The 27,285-nt window shown below is 36.0% G+C and overlaps 1 protein-coding gene across 1 annotated transcript in view; it reads left to right on the top strand.

Annotated features, from left to right (window-relative positions):
- The window catches only part of DOCK4 (dedicator of cytokinesis 4), a 204,070-nt gene that overhangs the window by 98,561 nt on the left and 78,224 nt on the right, over positions 1-27,285 (top strand). Inside the window, 11 exon segments of the mRNA XM_054399340.1 lie at positions 5,575-5,700; positions 14,227-14,351; positions 15,984-16,146; positions 17,037-17,143; positions 17,813-17,969; positions 23,164-23,261; positions 23,352-23,435; positions 23,528-23,628; positions 24,621-24,702; positions 25,411-25,581; positions 27,009-27,201. Coding sequence (XP_054255315.1) covers positions 5,575-5,700; positions 14,227-14,351; positions 15,984-16,146; positions 17,037-17,143; positions 17,813-17,969; positions 23,164-23,261; positions 23,352-23,435; positions 23,528-23,628; positions 24,621-24,702; positions 25,411-25,581; positions 27,009-27,201 — 1,407 coding nt within the window.

A 27,285-nucleotide genomic window follows, 5' to 3' on the forward strand; every position in this document is an offset into this window, starting at 1 on the left:
TTCAAGAGACCGACACATACCTCATGACAGCCTCCTCTCAGGTAGTTGTAGAGAGCAATAAGATCTCCCCTAAGTCTCCTTTTCTCCAGGCTAAACAACCCCAGTTCCCTTATCTGCTACTTGTAAGATTTAGCCTCTAGACCCTTCAGCAGCTTTGTTGCCCTTCTCTGGACCTGCTGCTGCAGCTAAATGTCTTTTCTCTAATGAGGGGTCCAAAACCGAGCACAGTATTCAAGGTGCAGCTTTGTCTGTGTCAAATACTGGGAGGCTACCACTTCCTTAGTCCTGTTGCTGGGATCCAATTTAAACATAGAAATTCCCAGGTGAGGCTACATCATGAGAATAGCTGTTCCTTCTTGGAGTTGGATTATGTCTTAGCAGTGAAGTTTTTTATAAGCACTTTAACCATGGCAAGCAGAATGCATTTTTTTAAATAGTTTTGTTTACTTTTTCTGCAGTGGTCAAATAAATTATGTAAGATTTATACAATGATTTTTCACAGATCATATTAAATCAAATCCTTCGGCAATAACAAAGTAGAAATCTTTTGGTTTTATCTTTGCAGTGACAATTTAAATAATACCAGAAGCGGGAACACCTGTATGCTTTTAAAATACATCCAGCAGCTTTATTTGGACAGATGCCTTATTTTATTACCTTTCTTAAAATGCAAAGAGTACTGAACAGCATTCTGCCTGAGGATTTTTTCCTATCAGCTTCCCAAGCAGCTGCTAGGCATTTTCTTCTTAATATGATCTAGGATTCTCTGCTGCCAGTACATAGAAGCTGAATGTAAATGCTTTCCCTTCCCCCCAGAAGCTCAAATGCAAATAAGTGCTCTAGAAGCTTAATGAACAGTTTCCTTTTGTCATAATTAAAAGCAGAAATCAACAATGCAATATATAAGCTGATTTAAGGTAAAATAACAGATCTAGCAAAAATCTGGAATGCTTATTCAGTAAGTTTTCAATTTTTTCTGTTCTCTTTCATCTAAATTATAGTCTATGGTGAGCTATGGTACATGTTCATTGTGAGACATTTCATGTGCTTGCAAAAGAAATAAATGCAGATCAGCTTGCAGTGCTACACAGAGTTTTGTACTAACATTTTCAAAAGTGGAGTAAATAGTGAATAGTAGCTAACATAAGAGGTTTTAATTACTGCTAGGGCAGTAAATGATTTTTTTTCCGAGAAGATAAAGCTACACTGTATACCTAAGGAAAGATAATGTGCCAGTTTTTCAGAGACTGGATAATAATTTTCATTGTTATGTTTTAGCTTATAATGTTCTAGAAATTATAAACTTATAGTTATGAAGTTTTGGATAGATTCTAGGTGTTATAGATGGTATGATGATCATATCAACCACAGTCAGATGCAGTGTGTGGTTGCAGTCTTCTATTTTGCTTTGTCTGTGTACAGCTGTTCCATGAGGAATGCTCTATTTTTTTTTTTTTTCAAAGCTGATAATTTTATTGTCTAGTGCATGAAATGAAATGAGGAAACTCTTCTTGGCATACATCATCAGAGTGGAATAAATTAAAAGGAAAGGATATTACCTTTGTTATATGACAGAAAATGTATTCCTGTTTCCTTAGGACAAATGTTAATAAATTGACTTTCTATCTCCATATACAAGAAGAATATATCTGCATTTCTGCATTCTTTTTATTGCATTCCTTTTCCTAGAGCTTCCTCTCCATTTCTCACAGACTGCCAGCTGATCAAATTCCTCGGAAGCCTACTCCATCTTGACCCAGTCTCATTACTCATCATATGGTGATTATACTTCCCTTTCTAGGAGCCATAACAATTCCCCTCCACTCCTTCATTTCTTCTCTGTAGAGACAGCTTTAAACAATTGTAAACTGAGTTCAGAGGCTCTCTGACTGTTACAGTATGCAAAATTCTGATTACTTTATAGTGAGGGAAATGGTGTCTTTCAACTAGTAGTTTCATTTTCGTTCCGCTTTGTCTGAGGGACTCCATCTTCACTTCAGTTAAATGTGCAACCTTCTGAAAATCTGAATTGTCCTGTATCATATCAGTATGTTTTAAATTATGTTAGTTAATTCTAATTAATAGTCAGGTAACTTGATTTATAGTAATGATACAAACTTTAGTACCTTGTACAATGTGAAGTGCTCCGTCTTTCTAAAGTACCTCTTCCCCATGACTTTTATTTCATGGTTCCTCAACCATGATGAGTGTCTAATTTCTTTGGCAAGTGTATTGTATTTTTATAGACCCATAAACATGGAATTGCTGTGGCTTGTAACTGGCTACAGGCTTTGTGTTTAGCTGACAACACACTCCTCATTACCTGTCTGGCTTTGGTTGACTGCAGTTGTCTTAGCCTGCCTCGAGATTTGTTCTGACCCATAAAAATGTTTCTCTAATGACAAAATAATAAATTATTTATTTTATCTTTTGCTTAGATTTGTACAATTGTGCAGTATAACCTACTTTGCTGTTTAATAGATAATTATATCATGTAGCTACTGTGTAGAGTTATCTATCTGTAACTCTGCATTAAAATGGAACACAGAAGAGCAAAGGCATGTGACCGTAACCAAGGCCTTGAAAGTACTGGCATGGGATGATGCCAGAGGCTCCAGAGCTACCAACACCTCACAGTGGCCAGTTGCTGGTCATCAAATAGTGTGACCTTGAGAGCAGAATAAAACCAGATTTAGGGAAAACAGAGAACAAAGAACAGGTATGTGGCATATATGTAACACATATGATGAATGAAGATTTCATGTGACCTTTCAGATCATTGAAGAAATATAGCAAGGTGTAAAGCACCAAAACTAACAAGAAAATTACTCCAAGAGGAGCCTAGAGAGAAAGGAGAAAGAAACAGGCAAAATCCACCTTCTCGTAGCAAACAATTGGGGTTCTGATAATTTGGTCACCATACCCTATCTTCCCAGGTTGAAACTATTAAACTTAAGACCTGAGAGGGGCAAGATTTCCTGGCTTTTCATATGCAGTTTGTTTCTAAATATAAGTCAGTGGGAATTCAAGCAACTGTTTCTGTAACTGGGGTGTCACACTTCAGTAACACTAAGCATCTTCTCAGTTTAGGTCCTTAATGCAAGGGGCCCTAGCTTCCTTCCAAAGCTAGTGGAGCTTTGAGAGAGCAGAGCACCGAAGTGGGATTCAGAACTGGTTATAAAAACTGTATGCTTCTAACTTTAGCACTTTTATCAGATTTATCAGATCTTCATCTTCTCTTCTTGTCAATTCCCTTTTAATTTGACAGCTATATCCTCAGTGGCAAGACTGTTATCTTGAAACCTTGGTTTTTTGGAGGCTCTTCAGACTTCCTTCCCTGGGCATCTTTGCTATGTTTCCATTCTGGTTTAGTTTTTCTCTTTCCTGTTGTACTGTTTGTGCTGTGTAACATTAAGGAAATTTGCTTTCTTTAATGCAGTGCTCTTCAGTATTCTGAAGAATTGGTAGATGCATACCATTTATATTCTGAAGATGTATTTAAACTATACATAAAATGACGAAACCATGGTTGAAGTGTGTTCACTGGAGATTTTCTTGATGCTTGTGGATTAAAAAAAAAGACTCCATTTTCTAACAATGAACGAATGATGTTTCTTGCCTTGCATGAGCAAGTACTTTGGATCCTTTGCAGGCAGGTTGTTTCTCAAGTTAAAGCTGTTTTGCCACCGAAGTTTTTTGGCACTTACCTCATTTTTGAGCTAAATAAAATTCTCAAGGAAATCTGTGAGATTTCCACACACACACACAAAAACCCAACCCTGCCATACTAGTTGGATTTGAGGTCTTCAACTTTTGTTTAGAGAATACAATAACTTCACTAAACACCAGGCAGTGTACAATATCTGATTAATGCTCTTATGATTGATATGGTCTGGAGCAATGGCAAATTTTTTTAGGTTTCCAAGGAAACAGTGCAATAAGGGCATAAGTGGGTATGAAAACACATATGTATGTATAACAATTTCCTAAAATATAAAAGAAACAAGATTGGAGGTGGGCTAAATATCTGTATCCATAAGTGAACTATACCCAGCCTTGCTCTTCCCGTACAGCAATGAAAAATTTTTCCTCTGCTCTATTAGTCTGAATTTTACCTGTATGACTTCTTACCAACTTCCCATACTATCAGCTGGCCACAGTGTGATTTGTTTGAACCTTTACATCAGTAGTAGTGGTTCACTAATTCCTACAAGTTGTCGATTGGATAACCACAGAACAAATTCCCATTACCAAAATAATGAATAACATTGCATTAAATGCAGTCCTTAAAATAGTGGACTTCACTGGAAGTTTTTTCTGTGTAAAATTTGTTTGTGTACTAGTTGGAGAAGTGTAGGTGAGCTGTTTTTTATAACAAAATGGAAATCTGGTGAGAATATCATGTTATCTAGAGCTGCCAAAATAATAAAATGTAGAGCGCAGATTTGAGGAAAAAGATAAAAATTGTCATGCTAATTAGATCTCTGATCTCTTTAATGTGGTGGGTTGGACTGCTAGTACTTAGTACAGATTTTTCAAGCTCTGATTTAAGAGCCATTAAACTTCAAGTACTTGTATTCATTTAAATAATAACATGGTTGATAGGGAAATTTGTTCCAAAGCCCAAAGGACCGATGACCTTGTTCAGTTTGTATGTGCATGTCACTTACTTAAGCTTAATCTAAAATTAGTTATGACTTTTATATGTTGTCTGCTTATCTCCAGTTGTTCAATCTGTATGAAGAGTTTGCTCTTATATTCTCCTTGATCTGTATGTTGACACATGATATGCTATAGCAGTGTTGAAGGTCAGAGAAGATTAATCTTTACAAGCTGTATCATCCTGATACTTGCCTCTGATTATATCTTAAATAAACAAAGGACAGAGCCTGTTGCTTTTGTTAATCTCAGTTGTGATGAAGTTGTTTTCACTTTGTGTACTGTGCATATAGCAGATGAAGCTATTCTTCCTTGATTCTACAGCAACAAATACTGGAAAATTGCTGTATATGGCTATCTTTGCATTACGCAAAATCTGTCACACATAGAAAAGAGGGTGACTGATTAAATCTGATGAACAATGAAAAAAGTTGTAATTTCAGTCACTATAAAATCACTGTCCTTAAGAAAAATATACTTGTTATGCTGTATTGATTTATTAGAGTTTCACTTCTTGCATGCCAATGAAGGCAGAATATTGTTAAAGAAGTGAAAATTTGAAATGATAGCAACTATTACTGATGGGTATTTCTCTGAGCTGATATTTTCCCAGTTCTTTTTCCAGTCAAAGCCTCAGTTTTTCCCTATTGAGTTAATTTTGATCTGACATCTCCTCATAATTGTTACACAGCAGTAATAAATTTGCTAATGCTTTTTCATAGTAGTTGTTGTCAGGTCTTTATTGATTTGTAGATATTGGCACCCTTCCCAAATACATTTTCTAAAATATTGAGGTGGGTTGACTTGGTGTTATTGAACTTCCTCCAAATTTTCTCAGTTCTAAGGAATGCATATATACTTGACCATCATCTGTTGGAACATCTTATTTATTCTTGTGCTTTCCTTCATTTTCAGGTCTGGCAGTTTCTCTTCAGTTGCTTCATGGAGACATAGAACAAATTAGGAGAGAGTATACATCCATGTTTACCCATGGAGTGTCCATAACAAGGAAGCTAGGTTTTTCCAATATTATAATGCCTGGTAAGTCAAAAAGAAAAAAACTCTACATAAATAGCAAAAGAAAGTGTTCAGGTACTTTCTAAATTAATACACTCTTCTAAAACTTTGTAAACTTTTCCACAGACTTTTATGTTACTTTTCTTCAGATAGTTGGAGGCCCCATTGCATTGTACATTATACAATTGCTGCCTCAAAATGGCATACAGCCATTGCAGCCTATTTTGAGAGCTGGCATCCAACTTCACTGAAGTGAAGATGACTGAATGCAAGACTGCTGAGCACTATGCAGAGAAAGAGATAACCAGCAGAACATTATGTTCTTAGGAGCTGGTAGCTTTCTAAATAGGGATTCAGAGAATTTTACTGTAAAGCTTATGATTTCGTGAGATTTATCTCAAATGCAGAGAATGAAGGTACCAGAAATGCACAATGATGGGGATGTAGAGATGTTATTTTGATTATACTGTATAACAAAATATGCAAATACTTAACAGATGCTAAGTAGAAAGATTATGTGAGTGTGAATGTGAAGAAGCAAATGCAGGAAGAAGATTGCAGTAATATCTATAGTTCTGTCTTTGAAATGAAATTTTTTTAAAAGTTAATGGGTTTCTGAAAATTATAAGGCAAATTTCTGTTTAAAGGAAAAGCATGCATGCAAGCAAGCTAGTTTGGCATGAATGTGGTGGTGTGTTGTTGCTTAGAAATGTTGCAGGGAGGAACTCACACCTTAGTTTCAGCTAAGTCCACACAATGCCTTGACTTTCTCGAATGTAAATCATACTTGTGACTTGCAGATTTTTAGTGGAGACTGCCACCTTCTTACAAAGATCTGTCTTCACATTCCAGTGTACCTATATTGAAATTCTAAATTAAAATCGTGAGACAAGAATAGCTAAGCTTCAATACTTCGCTGATCAAGGAGGTCTTAAATAGACATTTAAATCTCAACAATGAGACTCAGCTGTAGCTATGGACATGTATTTTGCCTGAACTTTTGCTTGAAAGTTGGCAGCTGACAATTCACTCTTATGTTCTTACAGCCAGACAAACATCTGTCTTTCTGCAGCCTTGGTCGGTACTACTAATTACTTAAATATGCACAGAACACAAGTCAATAAAACAGTTTTAGCATTATTATAAAAATAGTCTGCTGGTGTGACTTCAGTATTTAGCACAATAAAATTAATGAGTCGAGTGCTATTTAATTTGAAGGTAGATTATATATGTATGTTTAATGGAAGCATTAAGTTGAAATTTTATGGCTTATTAGCTAGGGTTTATTTGTTGTATTACTATTGGATTTGTAATTTGCATCGAATGAGCACTGCAAATAATATGGCTCATAACAATGGAAGCAGTTTTACTGAGCACTCTATGGCTCCCTTTAAGAAATCTTTCTCAATTTATCTGTAATTTAGTGACCTTCTGCTCTGTGTTATAAAATTTTCTAAGTTCTATAAATAGCTCTTGTATCCCCTTGCTTTCCAGTTGTAGAATAATATGATGTGCTAAACTGCGAAAAACATGTCATAGCAGAGCCCTGTGTTATCAGCTGCTGGAGGAGCTTCTCAGCTCAGTTTCAAAGAATTGTGAAGGCTCAGTTTGTCTTTTTATTTTTTTTTCAGTTAGAAAAAAATATATGCCTCTGGTGTTCTCTTTTTTCTGTCCAAATAACTGCATACTTCAGTTTAGAAAACGTGCAACTGTTATTCTATGTTTCTCCTAAAAAGAAATAATCATCTTGCTTTTGCAATGACAGGTTCCAGGGGCTAACCAGAGCAGCATGCCCTAGGCACTGAAATGCCCACAGGAACCTAATCTTTGAAATGCTTTCTTCTTCTAAAGCTCTCCTTTCATTTTGTTTCTCTTCTAGTATCTTTTCTGAGAGATAAATTAGAACTTCATCTTTTGCCACTGGCAATGGTCATTAATTGGACCTTACTTTATGGTTTTGTTGAAAATAAGTGAGTTGTAGCTAATTAGCACTTAGGTTAGGGTTCTGACCCAGATTCTCTTGAATTATTCAGTAAGATATACTTTCTGCTACTAAACCACAGTATCTTTTTATAAATGCAATTATTTTAAGTCTCTCTCCTATTCTGGTGTATTTAAACTCTCTGACCTTCATTTTTCTTCATATCAATCTCTTTCTCTTTAGAGGTTTTGCCTTTATAAGTAACTAGAATTGGCATACATGCCAAACCAGAATTTTATTGACAATAATAATGCATGTTTTTATAGAACAATGCTTTTTGTGTCACTGGAGCCTGACAGGGTGAAGCCACAGAATGTTCTTCCAGGTCCTGTGGAATTTTTTAATTAATAACTCCAAGTGTTTTAGGAAATTAAGTAGATGGCAAAAATAGCATATACGATTCAAACAAAAACTGTGAAATAAGTAATTTTATTCTAGCTGACAGAAGAAGGAAAGAAAATGAAAGTATCACCTAATTGACATGCATTTATTAGATATAACTGGAACTTCAGAGAAAACTCTGTGCAACCACTCCATTCCAGAAGTCTGCAGATGCGCAAGCAAATATTCTCATAAGACTTTGTACAGCATCAAAAGACAACTGTATTCTACCCTGAGTATCTGAGTTCACCATTTCCTGAAAGGATGGATAGCCACATCATTACTTAGTACATAAAATTTAGCATTTAATATTTACAAGCATACTATGCTTTTGGAACAGTACTTTAAGTTAGCTTAATATATATAATAGGTGATAGAATATGAAAGCGCTCCACATATTTTTTTACCAGCTTTTTTTCTGTTTTATATAGTAGACTCTTGCAGAATCCTCTTTCAAATTTGACTTGCCAGCATCTGATACAGATGCTGCATAACTTCAGTGCTGCATGTCCTTGTGTGTTCCTGCACATATACATGCAAAGGTTTTGCATCTTTGTGGAAGATACCTAATTTCCTAAAGAAACCTCCTCATTAGTGTGTGTCGGCTGGGGTTTGTAGAATTGCAATAAACCGTAGCATAGCTGTTTGTCGAAAGGAGGACTTACTGGAGAGCCATACCTCCCCACTAGGACTGCCAGTTGTAAACAGACTAACCTGTCCTGTGGTGAGCATCCGTATATTTGCACATCTTTTCTTGTACTTAAAAGAACAAAACTGCATCTGTTTTAGTTAAGCTATACTATCCTTAAGAGTGCTATGTCTATTACCAATAGTAGTTGTCATGACTTCTTAGTGCATTCAAAGGCAAAACACATAAAATCATCTCATGCTTTTCTGTAGAATGTTTTTTTACTAAGCAGTTCAGGTAGGTCCATCTGTTACTTTCTGGAGCTTTACGTAAACCGTACTCTGTGCAGCTTTGTCTGTAATATCAAAGGTAATTCTTGTTTAAAACAGCTATAGGTACGATTTTGAAATGCTCTGTATCTTGTGGAGAACAGCATCTCGTCTCCAAATGTCTTAGTCCATAAAATATACTGCCTGCTGGCTGACAGCTCAGCAGGTTTTTCATAGAGGGGTATCAATTAGGTATAGACACCCCTTTCTAGCTTATGATCTAAACTGATGGCATTACCACTGCAGAGATCTGACCACCAATTGCTCTGACTTATGGTCAGAGTTCATATTTCTTTCTGGTCATTCAAATTATTAAGCTCTTATGATATTAGACGAGGTTAAAGAATTGTTGAATCAGTACAGTAGTATTGCACTGACCATTGTTTTCCTTATACATAACTTAGAGAGTCTAACGAGCTGAGCTGATCAGTCCTGTCTGCAAAGTTCTTGGCTTGTAATTCTTCACTGAAGTTTTGGTGGTCTTCTAATCCTGTGATAAAATTTTGCAAATAACATAGTTAAAGACTCTACCTGAAGCTGCAGTATTGATTTCTGTAATGGAAGTTTCATAGTTTATTTGTGAAAAATAAAAACTGCATTTTGTTTCTCAGTGTTATGTCATCTTTTTTTTTTCTTTTTTTGCAATTTCTGCTCACTCTGCGGATAGAATGAGCTGCCCAGGATGTTGCAGTGCTTTTACATTTCCTATGTTAAGCTTTCATATGCTTTATTTAAGAAAAGTAACTTAGGATTTTTACCATTACACCTGCCTTGCTTTGCATTTCTCAGCTTTTAACTTTGTTAGATGTCCTTTAGCTGTCCAGTGAAATCTCATCAGAATGCTGTCTTTGAAAGCTTTGAATAATATACTCAGTACTCCTTCATCTTGATTATTAAATGGTCTTTTATTCTTTTCATGTGCAAGTACATGCTCTCCATTCTTTCCTACTTTCTATTTGCAGAAGCTTTTAAAACGAAACTAGAACTAGAATCTTTGTCTTTTTACTCAAATGATCTCACAAAATGCTATCCTAGTGATAACATGCAGTTTTCAATGGTGTTATTTTGACTAGAAGCATATTCCTTCTTTCAAAGCTTAGAATAGTGAGCAAAAATGTAAAGAAAGCTATGGAATCTGTTCTCTGTATCTGTCAGTGAGCTTGGACTCAGTAGAGAATGTTGATTCTAGGAAAAGAAATATGTCTGACACACTTAAGCATTTTTCTCCCACAAGCAGTGGTATGAATTTTCCAATCTTCTTTATCCTGTATGAAGTACAAACAGCCTAAATTTAACACCGGCCATTGTTTACTGTTCTGATTTCCAAGAATCTAGAAATATGTGATTTTAATTACTGAAAGTTGTATTGCCTGGATATTTTAGTTACACAAAATATGTTTAAGCAGTATTCTGGAGCAGACATCCTGAATTTTGACCTTCATAAAACTATTCTCTGTGAGGAATATCCTCTACTTGTGGAATCCTATTTTAATACTTTTTTAAAGCTTTAATCCTCTGTATCAAAGGAATTATCATTTCTCCAAATACTGGAAAAAACAAAAATACTAATATATGACAACATACTTTGTTAGACAAGAAACTTCCATACACTTTTCCTTCTCCTTCCCATCTCCTCTGTCTTATTTTCTGGGTTTACTAGGAAATAAAGGAGAAGTAGAATAGAACTATATAAAGGAAATTAAAAACAGATTTTAATTGGATTGAAAGTATTTGGAAGTGGAGAACAGGGGACAGAGTCTTCTGCAGTTTATACTACTTGGAAGAGTAAGCTGTCTTGAGCATAGAATAAGTAGCAGTGATGCATCGGAAGTGTATACAAGGATAGTAATGGCTTGTAAGTCTATATTCAACAGACTGGGTGAGGAGCACTAGCAAACTAACAACCAAGTGCTTTAGGTCTGTAAAAAAAATACATGATCTTTCAAAACTGCTGGAAGTACTTTCTTTATATTGTAGCTATACAAAATCAACCGGTCAAAGGCTCCCGTTGCAAATGCTTTTAAGTCTTTTATTCTCCACTTGTTCAAAGCAACTTATTTTACTTCTCGTTGTTAAAAGGAAGAGGAAAAAAACAAGTCACAAAGAAATTGGGTCTTGCACGTTAGATCTACAATCCATTTGAAATCTGAAAGTATTAGTTTGAGAATTCCTCATAAAGGGCATTTTGTTTGCTTAATCAGCTTTCCTATATTGTGTGTTTCTTAGGGCTCGTTGAGAGTTTCTGTAATAAAGCTGAAAATGCAGATAATGTTCTGCTGGAAAAAGACAGAGTAACAGCAAACAGGAATCTATTTATTCTTCTTTACCTTTGATTTATTTAATCGCCAAAGCTTACTTATCCAGCAGTAAAAAGACAGTAGTGTTGCTAAAGTCACCAATGCTTGCAAAATTCTAGCACATGCAGAGTTATTCTAATGCTTGCATTATGTAAACAGGAATATCAGCGACAACATAAAAATTTGGTAGCTGTATATAAATAATAGAAATGGTCTTATTTCTTTCTGCCTATCCCCTGTCATACACTTACATGCAGACACAAACACTGCCCCTAATAATATTGCAATTCAATAATAATAAAGAAATTAAATAATAAATAAAAATAAAATATCACAATATTATTAATCAGTTACCAAAATGTATGTGTTTATTAAACTTTGTAACCTCCATGTTTTGACTGCTGCAAGCTTGTTGCAATTAGGCTGCATGCTGGTGGTCAGTGCTCCATCTTTTAGACATAAGGCCACCTACTCTTGAATTGACCTCTTCTGTCTTGTTCCCTGTGTTTCTGTAAATTGCTTGCTCTTATTGTAACTTTTGGGGTGCCTGATCCAAGTTTACTGAGCTAAAAAGGGAGTGGAAGATTTCCTGGCCTTATGTCTGAATATTTTATCTTCCAGTTTTGCTTGTTACTGTCATCATATCAGCACTGAATGTAACATCGTAGAAATTCATAGCTGCCAAAAAGCATAGTATGAATTGATGTGAAGGATAAGGGGCAAGAAGGAGTAAGGGTTCTTAGCCTGCTCATTAAAATCACCTCTTTGATATCCTTCCACTGACATCTCTTGTCCCATTCTACAGTATATTCTAAGGAGCTTTCTTATAAGCTTTGCATCCACAAGATTTACCATTTTGTCTATGCCACAACCAATGATTTTTAATCCCTACAACTGAAATAGTTTTAAAAACTGTTCAAGTCATGTTTAGGGTATAAAACAAAGTAACTCATTAGCTTGTGTTTTACAGAGGTGTAAACGAACAGGAACTTTTTCTAAACAAAATAATATTTTCTGGTTCTAAAGGACTTACAATTCAGAGCACAGCTTTCAGAAAAGCAGTTCTTAACAAAAGCTCCTAGGGAGTTCTGTGTAATTACTTTTAAATTAGGGGCTGCTGTCAGGACAGTTTTGATTTGCACACTGAAAGTTGTAACTATCAGAGATGTTATCTTGTTCAAATGCAATCGTGCTGTGTTTTGTTACAGTACTAAATCAAATTGGAATTTCTTTCACTAGAAAGCTTTTCAAGGATAGCTGGCAAGCTAAACTGCATTTTTCTTTCTAACAGAGGTATTTTTGATCTTTGATGGCTATCTTCAAGTTGAAAACCTCGTTCCATATTTATGTGCCACAAGAAATTCTACAGTTCTGAATGTGGTTAAAAGATGAGAAAAGTCTTGTTATTTTAATATCCGTGTTGCAGTTGCAACTCACAGCTTCCTCCATCTAAGCTTAAAAACAGTTTTGTGGTGAAGGATCACTACTTTGATGCTTAGGTTAGATACAAGTGTTTCTAGAATAAAGAACAAACAATACATTTGTACAAACGTTCTCCTGACACCTGTCCTGATGAGACCTTCTCCGTACTAGCGATTACCTGTGGTGTTCCTGGTCAGTGGAAGTATTCAAGCGCCTGTGGTCTGGGGGCAGCTCGCATTTAGGGCCCATAACTAGGGGTACACCCTGTGAGCCACAGCAGACATGTGCTTGTACACAGGTCTTGACTGGTGATGATACAACCTCCTATGAAGGCAAAGAGCCTGCAGAACTATCCCATAATGCAACTGCACAGTGGAGATAGTACAACCTTGAGTATGCATTGCGACCTCCAACCTGCAAATTACTCTAGGCTCTTTACTGGCAATTTAAAATTTGTGCTTTATAGTTCGCAGGGTCGGGAAGGCTGACCTCCATTACCTGAGGTTGTGCAGTCTATCTTGTGGTTGTTTTTCACCTTTAATTGGCCTCTCCTACTGCTCCTTGTAATTGCCTCTTTCATGTAATTGATGCTGATTTGCTAGTTGAGGTCATGAAGTTTGCTCCTTGTTAGGTCAGAAGTCTTGAGCTGTGGTGTGCCTGGTTAGCACCTATATCTGGGGCAAGACAGATTTGGACATTTTCTTCTCTCAGCCTATAAATATTAATTTCAATATATTATTGCCAAGTCAAAGCTGAAATATATTGACAGCACCACGTGAAGAAGCAAGTACTGCTGGTGCTGTGCTGTATATGTTTTGATTTAGCAAGCCAGACAGTTCAGCATCTTTCACAAACAAATTCACATCCAGCAATCTGGGAAGGTGTCTAAGCAGTGTGTGGACCTGGCAGTTAGGAACATGGTTTAGGATTGACCCTAAACTGGGTCGAGGGTTGGACTGGATGATCTTTGGGATGTCTTCCAACGGGATGTTTTCTGTGATTCTGTGAAGCTTGCCCTTCTAATGGAAAGAATTCCCACATGTAGATTTTTGCTTCTTCAAAGTAAAATTCTTTCGGTATTAAGTGTAAAAAAATTGCCATTAGTCCTTCAAGGAGACATTAATTGATACAGGTGAAAGAAAATACATTCATACTGCCTTGATTACAAGAGGAATTAAGTGATGTGAAGCTAGCCACCAACTGTGGTATATCTAGAGATGTCACTGTAAAGACTGAAAAAAGCCAACAGATGAGTAAAGGCCCTTAGAAATGGTTTAGTATGGCAGGTAATCTCTTGTGTTTTGAGAAGGATGAAGCTTTGTGGGGTTTTTTTGTTGTTGTTTTTGTTTTATGAAAAAAAATGTTATCATTTAAATTGCAAAAATAATGATAAATTGTGGGTTGTTTGGACACAAAGATGAAAGTCCATGAAGTACTAAAAGCAAAAGTGTAAGCAAGTTGAACTGACTTTTGTATGCTTTTGTGTTTGTTTTGTTTTGGGTTTTTTTATAGGTGAAATGAGGAATGATTTATATATCACTGTAGAAAGAGGAGAATTTGAGAAAGGAGGGAAAAGTGTGGCCAGAAATGTGGAAGTGACAATGCATGTCGTGGATAGCAGTGGCCAAATTTTAAAGGTATATTTGTTGTGTGTTTTTTCTTGCTGCAGTTAATTTTGATTCACCTTTTCACAGGTAAATAGTCTTTTGTTGGCATTGCTTGAAGAGTACAGAACTGCTTTGGAAAGGTTATGCTTGTCTTTTGCTTTCATTAGATATTCGAAGTATCACCACTTTGCTTTAAACCCTTATAAATGCGTGTGTGTTTTATTTCTGTGATCTATTATATGATTCAGATAGACACCTATAATTGCCAGCCAGATAACTTATGATTCCATTAAGGTGCTGAAAAATACTGAAGTAAGATCAAGTTGTGGAGAAATTTTTATTTCATAATAATTCTTGGTAGGTATGCACTTCCTCATGTTACAGAGACTGTTTCAATTGTTTTCAAATTTTTGCCTGATATTCATCAGAGCTCCTTGATGGAAAAATCACCACTGTGTATCAATAAAAGAATAAATTTATATTCCTTCTTTTATTCAGATTTGATTGCATGCTGCTGGAGATAGCTTACAGACATCGTTTTATATTTATACAAACCAAACTATTTCTGTTCACCATCAACCTTTTCCATGAATGTTTAGCCTTTTTTTTGCCCCTCTTTTCTTCTCTGAAATCTGCATGATTTTTAGGGCTGTGGGGTGATAAAACAAAGGCTGACACAAATAGGCTGGTGCAAATTTTATGTGTGTGTGTATACATGAAGTGAGATTGTGCATATCAGTGCATGGCACACAATGTATATATGCTTATATATGTATATATACACATAAATATAAATGTGTGTGCATACCTTTTTTTTTATACATACACACATTAAAAAAAAAAAGGATACCAAGATGCAAAGGTGATCTCTTATAATTGCTGAGGAAAAAAGCTACAGCTTACTTTTCCCACAGAGAATTAATAGGTATCCCCAAATCAAGATTTAGACAAGTCCATTTGTCTGCTTTCCTATAGGTTTTGTAAAGGCAACCAACACTTGGCTTCTTCTTAATCGGAGAATCTTGAGATCTATCTTTTTTTTTTTTTTTTTTTTTGATGGGACGCATCACTGCTATAGTAGCAGGAGTACAAGCTTATTTCCAGGGACTAAAGATCTTGAGCACTGTTCTTGTCTCCATTACATTCTTATTTATTGTTTGGGCATAACACTGGTTAGACCATGCTGTGTCATCAGACTCCACATCCAGTGATTGCCCATTGGAATGGGCTGCCCAGGGAGGTGGTGGGGTCAACATTCCTGGAGGTGTTTAAGAAAAGACTGGTGTCTTTTCTTAAGACCACTTAGTGCCATAGTCTAGTTGATTAGTTAGGCGTAGGTGATCAGTTGGACTTGATGATCTTGGAGGTCTCTTCCAACCTGGTTGATTCTGTGATTTGTTGCTTAAGCCCTACTGGTCACCCAGTTACTCCTATATAACCCTTTGTTCTTGTTGGTGTGCATGATTTTTGTCATTGTTTTCAAATCAACAAATACTAACAAACTGCTGCTGTCTTTTTGGGTTTAAATGTATTGATCATTGTAACAGAGATGGCATTTATGATATTTGGGGAAATATTAAATAGCCTTCCTTGGACGAGCAGTCCTTAATGACTTCTTACCAGCGAACAAAGCAATCTTTAATCATACTTTTTCTTTGTTAGGATTTTATCTCTTTTGGCTCTGGAGAGCCACCAGCCAGCGAGTACCATTCATTTGTGCTTTATCATAACAATGGCCCCAGATGGGCTGAGCTGCTAAAATTGCCTATTCCTGTGGATAAATTCAGAGGAGCACACATCCGCTGTGAATTCCGGCACTGTTCCAGTAAGTACTGTTCATGACTTCTGCTTCTCTTTGTTACAGCTGCATTCAGCACATGAGTTTCCATAATACCTCAGGAAAAAGACAGCTGTATGATTCTTCTCTACAATGCTTTCATGACACAGCTTTTCAGGCTTGCAACTCTCCCTAGTGGAACTAAGTGCTTTGGTGAAGCCTAAATACTAGGAGAAAGTTGAATATTTTTGTTATGATTGCTTACACCACTCCAACTGTGCTTAACCCAGATGCAAAAGTCATGTATATGTACACATCAGATGGAAAAGTGCTTGATTTTCACAAGTGTTCAGCATCTGCACTCATTGGCTTCAAGTGAGATTTGGTATTTGAACTTTGGTATACAAGGATGAAAATGTTATCTGCTGTCTTAACATTTGTGTATGGAACAGTGATATCTTGAGTCATATCTGTAGAGGTACATGGATTATTGGAAAACAGAAGTACTGTGTGGCTGACCTAAAATGGAGCCCAATAGGTAGAAGCTACTATAGAGGGTAATCATCATTAAGAAGTCCTCTTGTCTTCATGTTGGACTGGCTAGGTCACATTCATTTGGGTTCCCTGTCAGTCTATACATTGCTAAGACTGCTGTATTTGATGGCTTCCATTATTTGTTGTTACTAAATACCAAATCATTCCAGAATACTGCTTTCTGATTTACAGTGAGATAAAAGAAACTATTATAGGAGATAATATGCGAATTGGGGCAGGGAGGAGGGGAGGAGGCTGGGTGGAAAAAAGATTATCTTAGTCTGACTGAGTGCAAATAGCTTCTAGTATGCTTTCTTGTATCCATTTATTGTATTCTATCCATTTATTTGGTCTATGATTTATAATAGTAACTTCAAGTGGTGCTATTTACATATGTATTTCAGCGAAAGAAAAGGGTGAGAAGAAGTTGTTTGGCTTTTCTTTCGTGCCTCTGATGCAGGAAAATGGGAGGACTCTGCCAGATGGCACCCATGAACTCATTGTACACAAGGTAATATGAATTAGTAATCTTTAGCTGTAGTTATTCCCCAGGAACATACTTTAAATGCCCAGAAACATTAGGTTGCCAAAATCTGTATTCATTGCCAAATGAGTGATAATCTTGTCACCATTAAAATATCCATTGCTGATTGTTTCATATTAAGCTTCTTGTTATAAATGACAATTGAATTATGTGTTTCAGTGCACTGACTTTACTAAGTCTTTATTATATTACGTTGTGTTTATAATGGCTTTCCTAAAAGTAAGTTCAACTAAAACACACAAAGTAAACCCCATGATACCCACTTAATGAATTCCTGAAGTTCAAAATCAAGCAGGCTCATTTATGCATATCTATTCAGTGTTATCATTTTACAGATATTTCAGTTTTGTGGAATTTTTGTTTCCATATTTAACATTTATCTCTTTGTTCAGAGAGTTTGATATAATCCCACATAAACTTTAGATTTTAAAATTTATAGCTAATCATTTGACATAACCTTTGCAAATTTGTTAGACTTCAAAGTAAGATATGAAGCTATGATCTAAAAACAGTTGCAGCAGGCAGAGTGAAAATTCTTCAATTTTTAGTAGGCAAACAATATTGATTCATATAATTTAAGGATTTAGTCCTTTGTTTGGATGCAGTACAGTTATTTAAACTGCTTTGTTTTCACAGTGTGAAGAAAACACAAACCTTCAGGATTCTGGTCGCTACCTCAAACTCCCCTTTTCAAAGGGAATTTTCCTAGGAAACAACAGCCAAGCAGTAAAAACCACTAAAGAGTCCTTCTGGATTACATCCTTTCTCTGCTCCACTAAACTCACACAAAACGGTAGGATATGTTGATTATTTAAAGTGTGATCAGTTTGAGTGTAACAGCTAGCTTTGTTCATGCCAAACAAGCATGGATGTATTAAAAAATAGTTTATGTTCTATCCAAACTGGTTTTCTTCATAATTTTTTTCAATCTGTATGGAAACCAATACAGTATGATAAATCACCGATTTTAAGTAGTTTAGGAATGCTTTTCAAATTAGAATGATACTGGAAGCAAATGCAGCACCCTTGGAATCAACTATCAAAACCCAGCTGTATTACATAACCTCTTAATCTGTTTGTTGTAGAGTTCTTGTGAAATACTTCTTGTAGGCTTTAGGCTGTGGCAATTTGGTTTTAATTAGGCACATACTGCTTCTTTGTTGTAGCACTTTTCTTTCTTTAAGCCAACAAACATTTACTGCTACTAAAAACAATCTTACATGCTGCATATAAGGACCAGCAGATAAAAATAGCTGTGTTTGGGTGTTTGACTGTTGCTCTGTATAAAATGTCATAAGATTCTTGTTTATTTGCCATATTAGCTATGGTTTGTAACTGAAACAGCTTTCTGCTAATTTCTAAGTATTATACATTTGCTGAGTAATGTATTTCTCACCATTCTTTGATAGCCTTCCTTGTTATTTTTTCTAAGTTGTTCCTCACAGTTTTAAGATCTTCCTTATCTCTCTCTCTCTCGTGTGAACGATTTCATCTTTACCTTTTTTGTATGTGTGATGATAAAATTGCTACTTACTTTCAAGTTGATTATAGATGTTTAACAGCTAGAGTAGATCTTAAAAATTGAAACAATCATCTTAATTTTCACCATTTAGTAGCAATTGTCCAAAACAGAACTATGCTCAAGTAGTAAGTGGTCTGTTTCACTGTGTAATAAAAGTTAGCAAACACAAGATTTTCCTAAAGGTTGGTAAAAGGCAGTCAGACTAAATTCGCTTCAGTTAAAGGTCTTAATTTAGGAAATTATATGAATCTACTGGTATTTACACATCCTGCCTGATACTTTAGTGTATCACTGACGTGTAGTTGCACTATTGTCTGGGGTTATAATACTGATAACTATTCACAATACAGGAGTTATTTTGTATATAACGTAAACATAGTCCATAAAATATCCTTTTTTTTGGTCTTTTTTTTAATTTTAACCATATTCTGAGTAAGAGGCTGTAGAAATCTGGATAATATTGATCCTATTTTCAGCTCCGAAAGAGTTAACAATTATTTCAGCAGTACTTCAGAGGGTGGAAATATTTTCAATAGACAGGCTCATATTTTCTCCAAGGATCTTCTTTGGGAAGTTCATCTTGGTGAGTTTCCAAATCCCCATTCTTTTAAGCAAAACTGTGCCAAAACCTATTGCATGCTCAGAAAATGAACATAGAGCAAAGCATGTAGATATCTGATCATGTGAGCATTACTTCAGTTATTCCTGAGAGAACGTAGCATATTTATGAAAAAATAGAGGATTAAAAAATCTGTGTTGTTTTGGGGTTTTTTAGTAAACAATTGTATTGGTATTTTTAAAAATTATTGATTATTTTTTAATATGTTACTAAGTTGGAGATTTTTCAGAAATTCGTGGAGATCTGCCTCTTTCTACAGACAACAATGTCCAGCCTGGACATGAATTGACAATTATGCTATTTTTCTGGCCATGGTGCAGGGGAGGACCTCAAACCCAGCTTGTAAAGGGTGTGACTGAATTAGGCCACAGCTTTACTAGCTGTATTTTACTCAGCTGTTACTGTCTCACTAATTGTTCCCACATGCCATCAGCTCTCATGCATATTGAACTTACGGGGACTGGGGGAAAGGGGTTGTCCCAGTTGTTGAGATCCATAACTTCCTTACCTTGCATACTTTGGAGGGTGTTTTCAGATTACTTCCAAACAAATTTTGGAGGCCTTTAACCAGTGGTCTGAGCATTTATCAACTTATCTCGTAGAAATACATCCTTATATAAACTGTCTGCCAGCTAGGTTTTCTTAGCCTGTCTTTTGATCCTGGATATTTAATCAGTTACTGTTAGCAAACAAATGGACCAGATGTTATATATAGTATTTGCAGCTAGTTTTGTGATACAGGGGGGGAACTCTGCCTGCTGGTATCAATTAATTTCTCAGCACTGACTGGGACATCTTCAGTAAGCAGCTGCTCATCAGCAGAGCAACATGCCATGTAGCGCATCTATTGCAAGGCAAAGGTGTCATCCATATATCCACATTTTAAAAAAGCTAAACCAGTGATTAATAAAATAAAAGTAACAGGGGGCAGCTTTCCAGAGTGACCTCAGTTTGGAAGGGAGTATTGGAAAGCACAGAAGCAGCCTTTTGGAGGAGGAATGCGGACTTCCAGCTCTGGAATTCAGCTTTTCTCTTTCAAAGTGCTGTGGTGCTACACCAGGCCAATTTCTGATGTCTCAGGAATTATAGAAGAGAGATGGAAAGATGATTCCAAACCAAATGATTTAAAAACTTTTATTAAAACAGATTAGATTTTATTAGAACAGATTTTGAGAAGAAAAATGTTTTGTTGGGTAGGAATGGTAGGTAAAGTATAGCTTATTTTAAATGTACAAATCTGATCATGATTAAGAGAAAGCATTGGAAATTTTTTTCATCTTCAGCAAATTTTATCACCGCTATTTTCTCTTTTCCAAAACTATGTTTTCCTAATGAGTCTATTCTTGGGGCCAATTTTATATTCTTATTTCTCTTAATATATGACACATTGCTATCCCTTCCCCTTGTGCTCCACATCAGATTTTCTATGTGTCATTTATGCTCGAGCTATTCACAAATGTCATCTCAGCAATGCCTTTCCTCCTTAGCATTTCCCTTGAACCAAGTGCTTTGAAATGAGTGTCTTATATTTGCTTTCTCTTTTTTAATCCCCCAACAAATCCCAAATGCTGAGTGTCAGCTGTCTTCCAGCAGGTTCCTCTAGCAAACCTGTAAAGAAGTGTTTTTCCTGCCATGAACTGCCACTTTCAGTTAGACTCTCTACTCCTCTACTTAAGTTGAGGCTTAAATAGAATAAAGCGTAGAAGTCCATTTAATTATCCAAATGACAAATTCAGTTCACTGGATTTGTAATACTTGTTTCTTGAAAATTCCTGACATAAGGAATAATAAGATCTTTTTCCTTGATCTCTGGACATGTCTCTGATGCACGCGTGGAACCCTTCACCATTCTTTGTGCAGCTCAAGGATCTCTTAATCCAAACAGCTCCATGCGCAGCATGAAGCAAAACCAAAAAAAGAAATGTATAAATGCATAAAACCAATTTGTGCCTACCAAAATCAATTAAAGCAGCAAAATATGGGTGGAATAACATGTAGGGTGCTTGCCATTAACAATTCTGGCAGGATTTGAATATAGGTGGAGATTTATTTAATGTTGTTAAAGGCAGAAATATTACATAATTTCTTGTTGTGAGAGTGATGAACTTTCCTGGAGCAAACTGGGACAAAAAATGTGATACAAAGATGAGTATGCCTCAAATGTACTTGACAGTGAAAACAGTCTGTGGTAGAAAGTACTGAAATAGTTGCTGAACCAAGAGGAAACCTTGTATTAACTCCTTAGTTTGGTAAGTATTGAGAACATTTCTGAAGAACTGAGTCCTTCTAAGACAGTGCTGGACAGTGATAAATTATACTATAGTTCAGTTTTAACTAGTGAAAGGATTAGTGGTTAAGGTTTTCTGCTTCAAATGGACAGGCTTCAAGAAATGCTGAAAATCTGGTTAGTGAAATGTGGAAATAGTAAACTTGAATGTAAAGAACCTTTGGGATTTATTTTATTCAATGGTTCAAAATATGTGGAATTGTACTAAATATAACTTGAAAAGAGTGCTGCAGACCTGAGTGAGTGAGTCATGGGCTGAAAATGTAAAGAGTAAGCAGAGAACTGCAATAGAAGGGGGGAAAAATAACAGCAACTTGTCAGAGTTCAGCAAGGGTCAGGATCAAGTGAAAACTGCTGAAATACCAAGACAAGTTTGCACAATTCTGTTTTAGGATATTGAATGGTATGAAATTCCCAGTCTCATAGCAAGGTGGTTTTTTAGGATATCTCTGAAGTGAAAGCAACCACATATGAACAAAAAGTAATAAATGCCGTACTTAAATTTAAGATGGGTGCAAGAGCAGATATGTTAACCGGGCTATCATCCTTTGATGAATTTTATGCAAGCATTTAAAAGAAATCATGGACGAAAGGATCAATATATAGCTAAGCAGGATGTACTGTAAGATGAGTTTAATAAAGACATACTGCACCAGAATAAAATTCTTAATCTTTCTTGTCAATTTTTTAAAAAATTATTATTCAGAAGTAGCAGATCTAAAGCATCCAGCCTACAAGGACACACCACAGGGGAAATTAGAAAAGATACAGATGAGAATAGGAATTTTAAAACTCATTACTAGCAGATTGCACTGTAGTGGAAGGAGCCTTCTTCCTGAATGGAAGGAAAAATTACTAGACCTGAAGAATCAAGGCTGGGATTGATCTCTTTTTAAAGGAGTGGAAGGGGGTGAGAGTTACTTCACGTGTTTTAGAATTTGGGTGTTGTTTTTTTTTGATGTCAGGTGTTTACAGCAGACATATGAGTTTCCTAATGATAGAGACAACAGTGATGTAATTTCATCTGTAACATAGTTAACCACTTAAGAAAGATGAGGGAGAATGAATTAAAACTGGAGGAAGTGTGAAGGTATTGAGGTAAGTTTTAGCTTAGAAAAGTTTATTTACCAGAAGAGTTTGTGTTGCTTATGAATAAAGCAGGCTCTTAGAGTTACTGTATTGTTTTCTTAAAAAAACATAGGAAGGTGAGTATATTTGAACTAGTAATTGGGAGACCATTTCTAGCTGTCAGAGGACAGCTCTGGAAGGCATCCTTCAATGGAACAAGAAACAGCAAAATATCTTTAGATGATAGTTGACAAATACCTGAATAGGATTGTATGACATAGTTGCCACAGTAGACTGATTTTAGTGACCTGATAGTATGTTCTTACATTTCTATTGGTGGAGCATAAATAGGGTGGAATGAAAATTATAGCAAATCTTCAGATGTGTTCTTTACTTTAATGATGCCAGGTTTTGCTGAGTAGTAATAATTAAATTTAAAATCCAAAGTGCTGTTTTGCTTCCTACTTTAATCATGCATTTTGTTTTTGTAGGAGATATGCTTGACCTTCTGAAATGGAGAACCCACCCAGACAAAATTGCAGGTTGCCTCTCAAAATTAAAAGAAATTGATGGTTCAGAAATAGTGAAGGTATATACTTTTCTATGCTTTTAGATAATATGAGGGATATCATAAAAATACCTATTTAATAACAAATTATCTCTTATTTTCTCCATTCAGTTCCTTCAAGATACACTAGACACTTTATTTGGGATTTTAGATGAAAACTCTCAAAAATATGGATCAAAAGTATTTGATTGTTTGGTAAGGTTTGTTCTGTGATGATATTTAATACTACTGAAGAGCTATGTAAGAAGAAACCCAAGGTTTTCTTTTCTTTTTTCTATTGTATTTAGGTTCATATAATAAATTTGCTGCAGGACAGCAAGTTTCACCATTTTAAGCCAGTAATGGACACTTACATTGAAAGTCATTTTGCAGGAGCACTGGCATACAGGTGAAGTTTATATTTTTTTATCTGATTTGAGTACTGACAGTTGTTGTTAAACTAAGCAGAGTCAATCCCATTAGGTTACATGAAATTATATCATTAGAAATAAAATCCAATGTTTGTATGAATGACTAGATTCAGACCATTAATAAAGAGTAAAAACTTTAAGTTCTAAGAAAAGTTACTTTCTAACTCTATAGCATTGGCTTAATTTTGAAATAGTTTTCTTTAGTAGATCTCTTTACTTGAATTGCTATGGAAAACATGGGAGCCTTAACATCATCCAGCTGCAGCTGTGTTCACTCTCTGTGCAGAGCAGTGCACTGCTAAGCACCACTTAGTCTGCTGTTCTCTCTGTATTATTTACTACCTAGACTTCCATTGAAATCAATGCATGGAATAGCAAGGGTAGTCCATGCTGGCAGGGACTCTTCTAACTTAAATGAGCTTGTCTGTCCCTGTCAAAATCATTCTGCTGCATATGGAACTCTGGTATTTTCTGTTCATCAGAGACCTACTGGGTGGCTTTCAGCAGACTGAAAACTAAGTGTAATATTGGGCCCTATAGTGATTAGTGAAATCTAGTCACATAATTTTTTATTTTATTAGTGGGTATCAAGTGGAGGGGGCCAAGCTCTTTTTTGGTGGTACACAGTAATGAGACAACAAACAATGGGTTCAAAACTGAACGTAGAAGATTTCACCTCAACATGAGGAGAAACTTTACAGTGAGAGTGATGGAGCACTGGAACAGACTGCCCAGAGAGGTCTTGGAGTCTCCTTCTCTGGAGACTTTCAAAACCCGTCTGGATGCATTTCTGTGCAGACTACCCTAAATAATCCTGCTTTGGCAGGGGGATTGGACCTGATGATCTCTGGAGGCCCCTTCCAACCTCTAATATACTGTGATACTGTATGCCAGTGACTGGTTTGCATTTTATGTGCAAAGTTATCCCTTCTCCCACTTTGCTTTAATACTTTCTGGTGTTCTATTGTAGAGATCTTATAAAAGTACTGAAGTGGCATATTGATCGAGTCACGGAAGTGGAGCTGCATGAGCACATACAGGAAGTACTAAAGGTAGTAGTAGTTCTCAAAGGCGATCATATATATTTGAATGATGTACTCATACAGTACCAACAAGTTTTTAAAAAGGAAAATGGTGGGGTTTGCTGCTGTGTTGCCCCATGTGGTACCATCAACAGAGCACAGGATGGAGTCAGGCTGAGTTGTACAACATAATAATAATAAAATATCAACATGGTAGCCATCTTTGCCTTTTCTATGCTGCTATTAACTTAGGTGTCTTGCTAATAAGAAAGGGCTGTATTTTTAATTTAAGTTCCAACAGTTTTGCCTTTTTTTGTGTGTGTGTGTATTATCCGGTTAACAGTTGACAAGTAAACAACTTTTAATAGGTAGAGAAATTGCAGGAACAGCTCCAAATTTGAGCCTGTTTCTTGTATTGGCCTTGTATCTTTATGCAAATAGATGTTTCTGTAACCAAAAACATGCAAGAGTTGGGGGGGAAGAGGGCAGTGCTGAGATTTTGCCATATTCTGTTTATTAAAAAAATCCAAATTGTTCCTGGAAGGCACAGGAAGAGAATTTCTGTCTGTGCTTTTGAACTGTTGTTAACTGTTTCAATGGAAAGATTTGCCAAAATCAAGTAACACGGTGTTCTGTTTCAGACCTTTGTCCTTATGTGAATGGTACAGTCAATGCGTGTGTTCTATTTAAAGATGAACTGGTTCATCTATGAGTTATCTCTGATTTTGACATTTGTAGGCACAGGAATATATCTTTAAATACATAGTTCAGTCTCGAAGGTTATTCTCTATTGCCACTGGTGGACAAAATGAGGAGGAATTTCGCTGCTGTATTCAAGAGCTCCTTATGTCAGTACGCTTCTTCCTTTCCCAAGAGAGCAAAGGAGCTAGTGCTTTATCTCAGCTGCAAGTAAGTTTGCAAGTGTGCCTTGCTTATTGCCACTTTCCATATCCAATATACAAAAAGTATGCCTGTCCTTACCTGTGTTCCCAGGAAAGAGAACGTGTAGAGCAAAATGGCATTTTTCATCTCATTCTCATACCCTTTGTCCTGTAGTGGGAAATTTTTATACTAGACGGTTCTAAAGATGCTTGGCATAGGTAATCCTAGAGCTAATACTTAAGTTTGAATTACATTATTTATATTACTGGATACAAGTAAAGTAATTTTTTTGGGGCGTTTTGCAGCTTAGTTTAACCATATTGGAACAAAGGAATTTGAGCCATACAAAAGGCTATCAATGTTTTCCTGCTTTACAGAAAATTTTTAAGTCTTAATGAACTGTATGGTTTAATACTCAGCTGGTATCTTTATTTCAGTAGATAAAAGTGACTACTGCTAAAGCACAGAGGCAAAACATACAGGAGACAGCTCTTTACATTGTGCCATAGGTTTACTGACTGCTACAGCTTATACATAGACCATCCTCTTCCCATTTCTGTAACCAGAAGTGTTTAAGACCTGTTAAGAAAGATTAATTTCTTAAGCTCTGTATAAAATTGTTTTTACCAAAAAATGGTGAATTGGAGAGAACTGAGTAGGGAGGTGATTCTTTCATCCTGTATCATGTAAGCAGATGGAGTGAAAAAATAATAGCAAAATGATAGAAACAACCAGAAGTGAAATTCTTCAGTATCTTTAACCTTGTAAGTTATCTGTTCTGACAGCAGTGTGAAGAAGTCCTGAGGTATGAGAATTAGCAGGATTTGGAGAAAAAGAAGGGCATGCCAATTCTATTTTCCTTTTTCTGGCATTGCTCTCCTTTCTTTTCCAGGGTTTATTTCCATATTCATTGTGGTCTCCAATAAATTCCCAACCCTGTTTTAGGATTGTTCAAGTGAACCAGGACTGCTAGTGCTGTCTCACTCCAAAATAAAAATGTTTGTTATATGAAAAAAGAAAGATATGGAGGCTGTTATGTTACTTATCTTAAAACAAACCAAACCAAACAAACAAAAAAAACCTTCACTCAATTTTTAATTTTTATTCTGATGTCAGCTATTTTCTTTTATCCTTTGAAAAATTTCTTTTCACAGATAGACTGTGAAGAATCTGTAAAGTATTAGTATTTTTATTCTAAGTGGAACTTGTTCCTTTTGCTTCATCCTGGGAGAGATGAACAGTCATTAGGTAATGCTTAAATGAAAATAGTCACAAGGGTAAGCTTGTTAACGAATGTGAGAATATGTCTTCTGAAAATGTGGCCATTTTTAAAGCTGCAAACTACCCTTGGAATGTAAAACTCCAGTTACTTAGGTTTCTATAGTTATGTAAATTCTACAAATGTCAAAATACAGTGCAATATCCAACTGTCTGTTTTTTCACTTTTCCTCCAGGCTGTGTTTCTCAGCTCATTCCCATCGGTGTACTCTGAACTTTTGAAGCTCTTTGATGTTAGAGAAGTAGCAAATTTGGTTCATGATGCTCTGGGCAGCTTGCCAAGAGTCATGCATGGTGATGAGTCCCTTCAAGCTGTTAAACTGCAGAGTATTGGGAAAACTGTAGAGAGTCACCTGTACACTAATCCAGGTAAGGCTACCCTGGGCTGCCTGCAGATAAGAAACTCAAATTGTGTGCTTGGCACGTGGGCCAGCAAGTGTTGAAGGGAATAGT

The sequence above is a fragment of the Indicator indicator genome, chromosome 3 (assembly GCF_027791375.1).
Source record: "Indicator indicator isolate 239-I01 chromosome 3, UM_Iind_1.1, whole genome shotgun sequence".
Taxonomy (NCBI): domain Eukaryota; kingdom Metazoa; phylum Chordata; class Aves; order Piciformes; family Indicatoridae; genus Indicator; species Indicator indicator.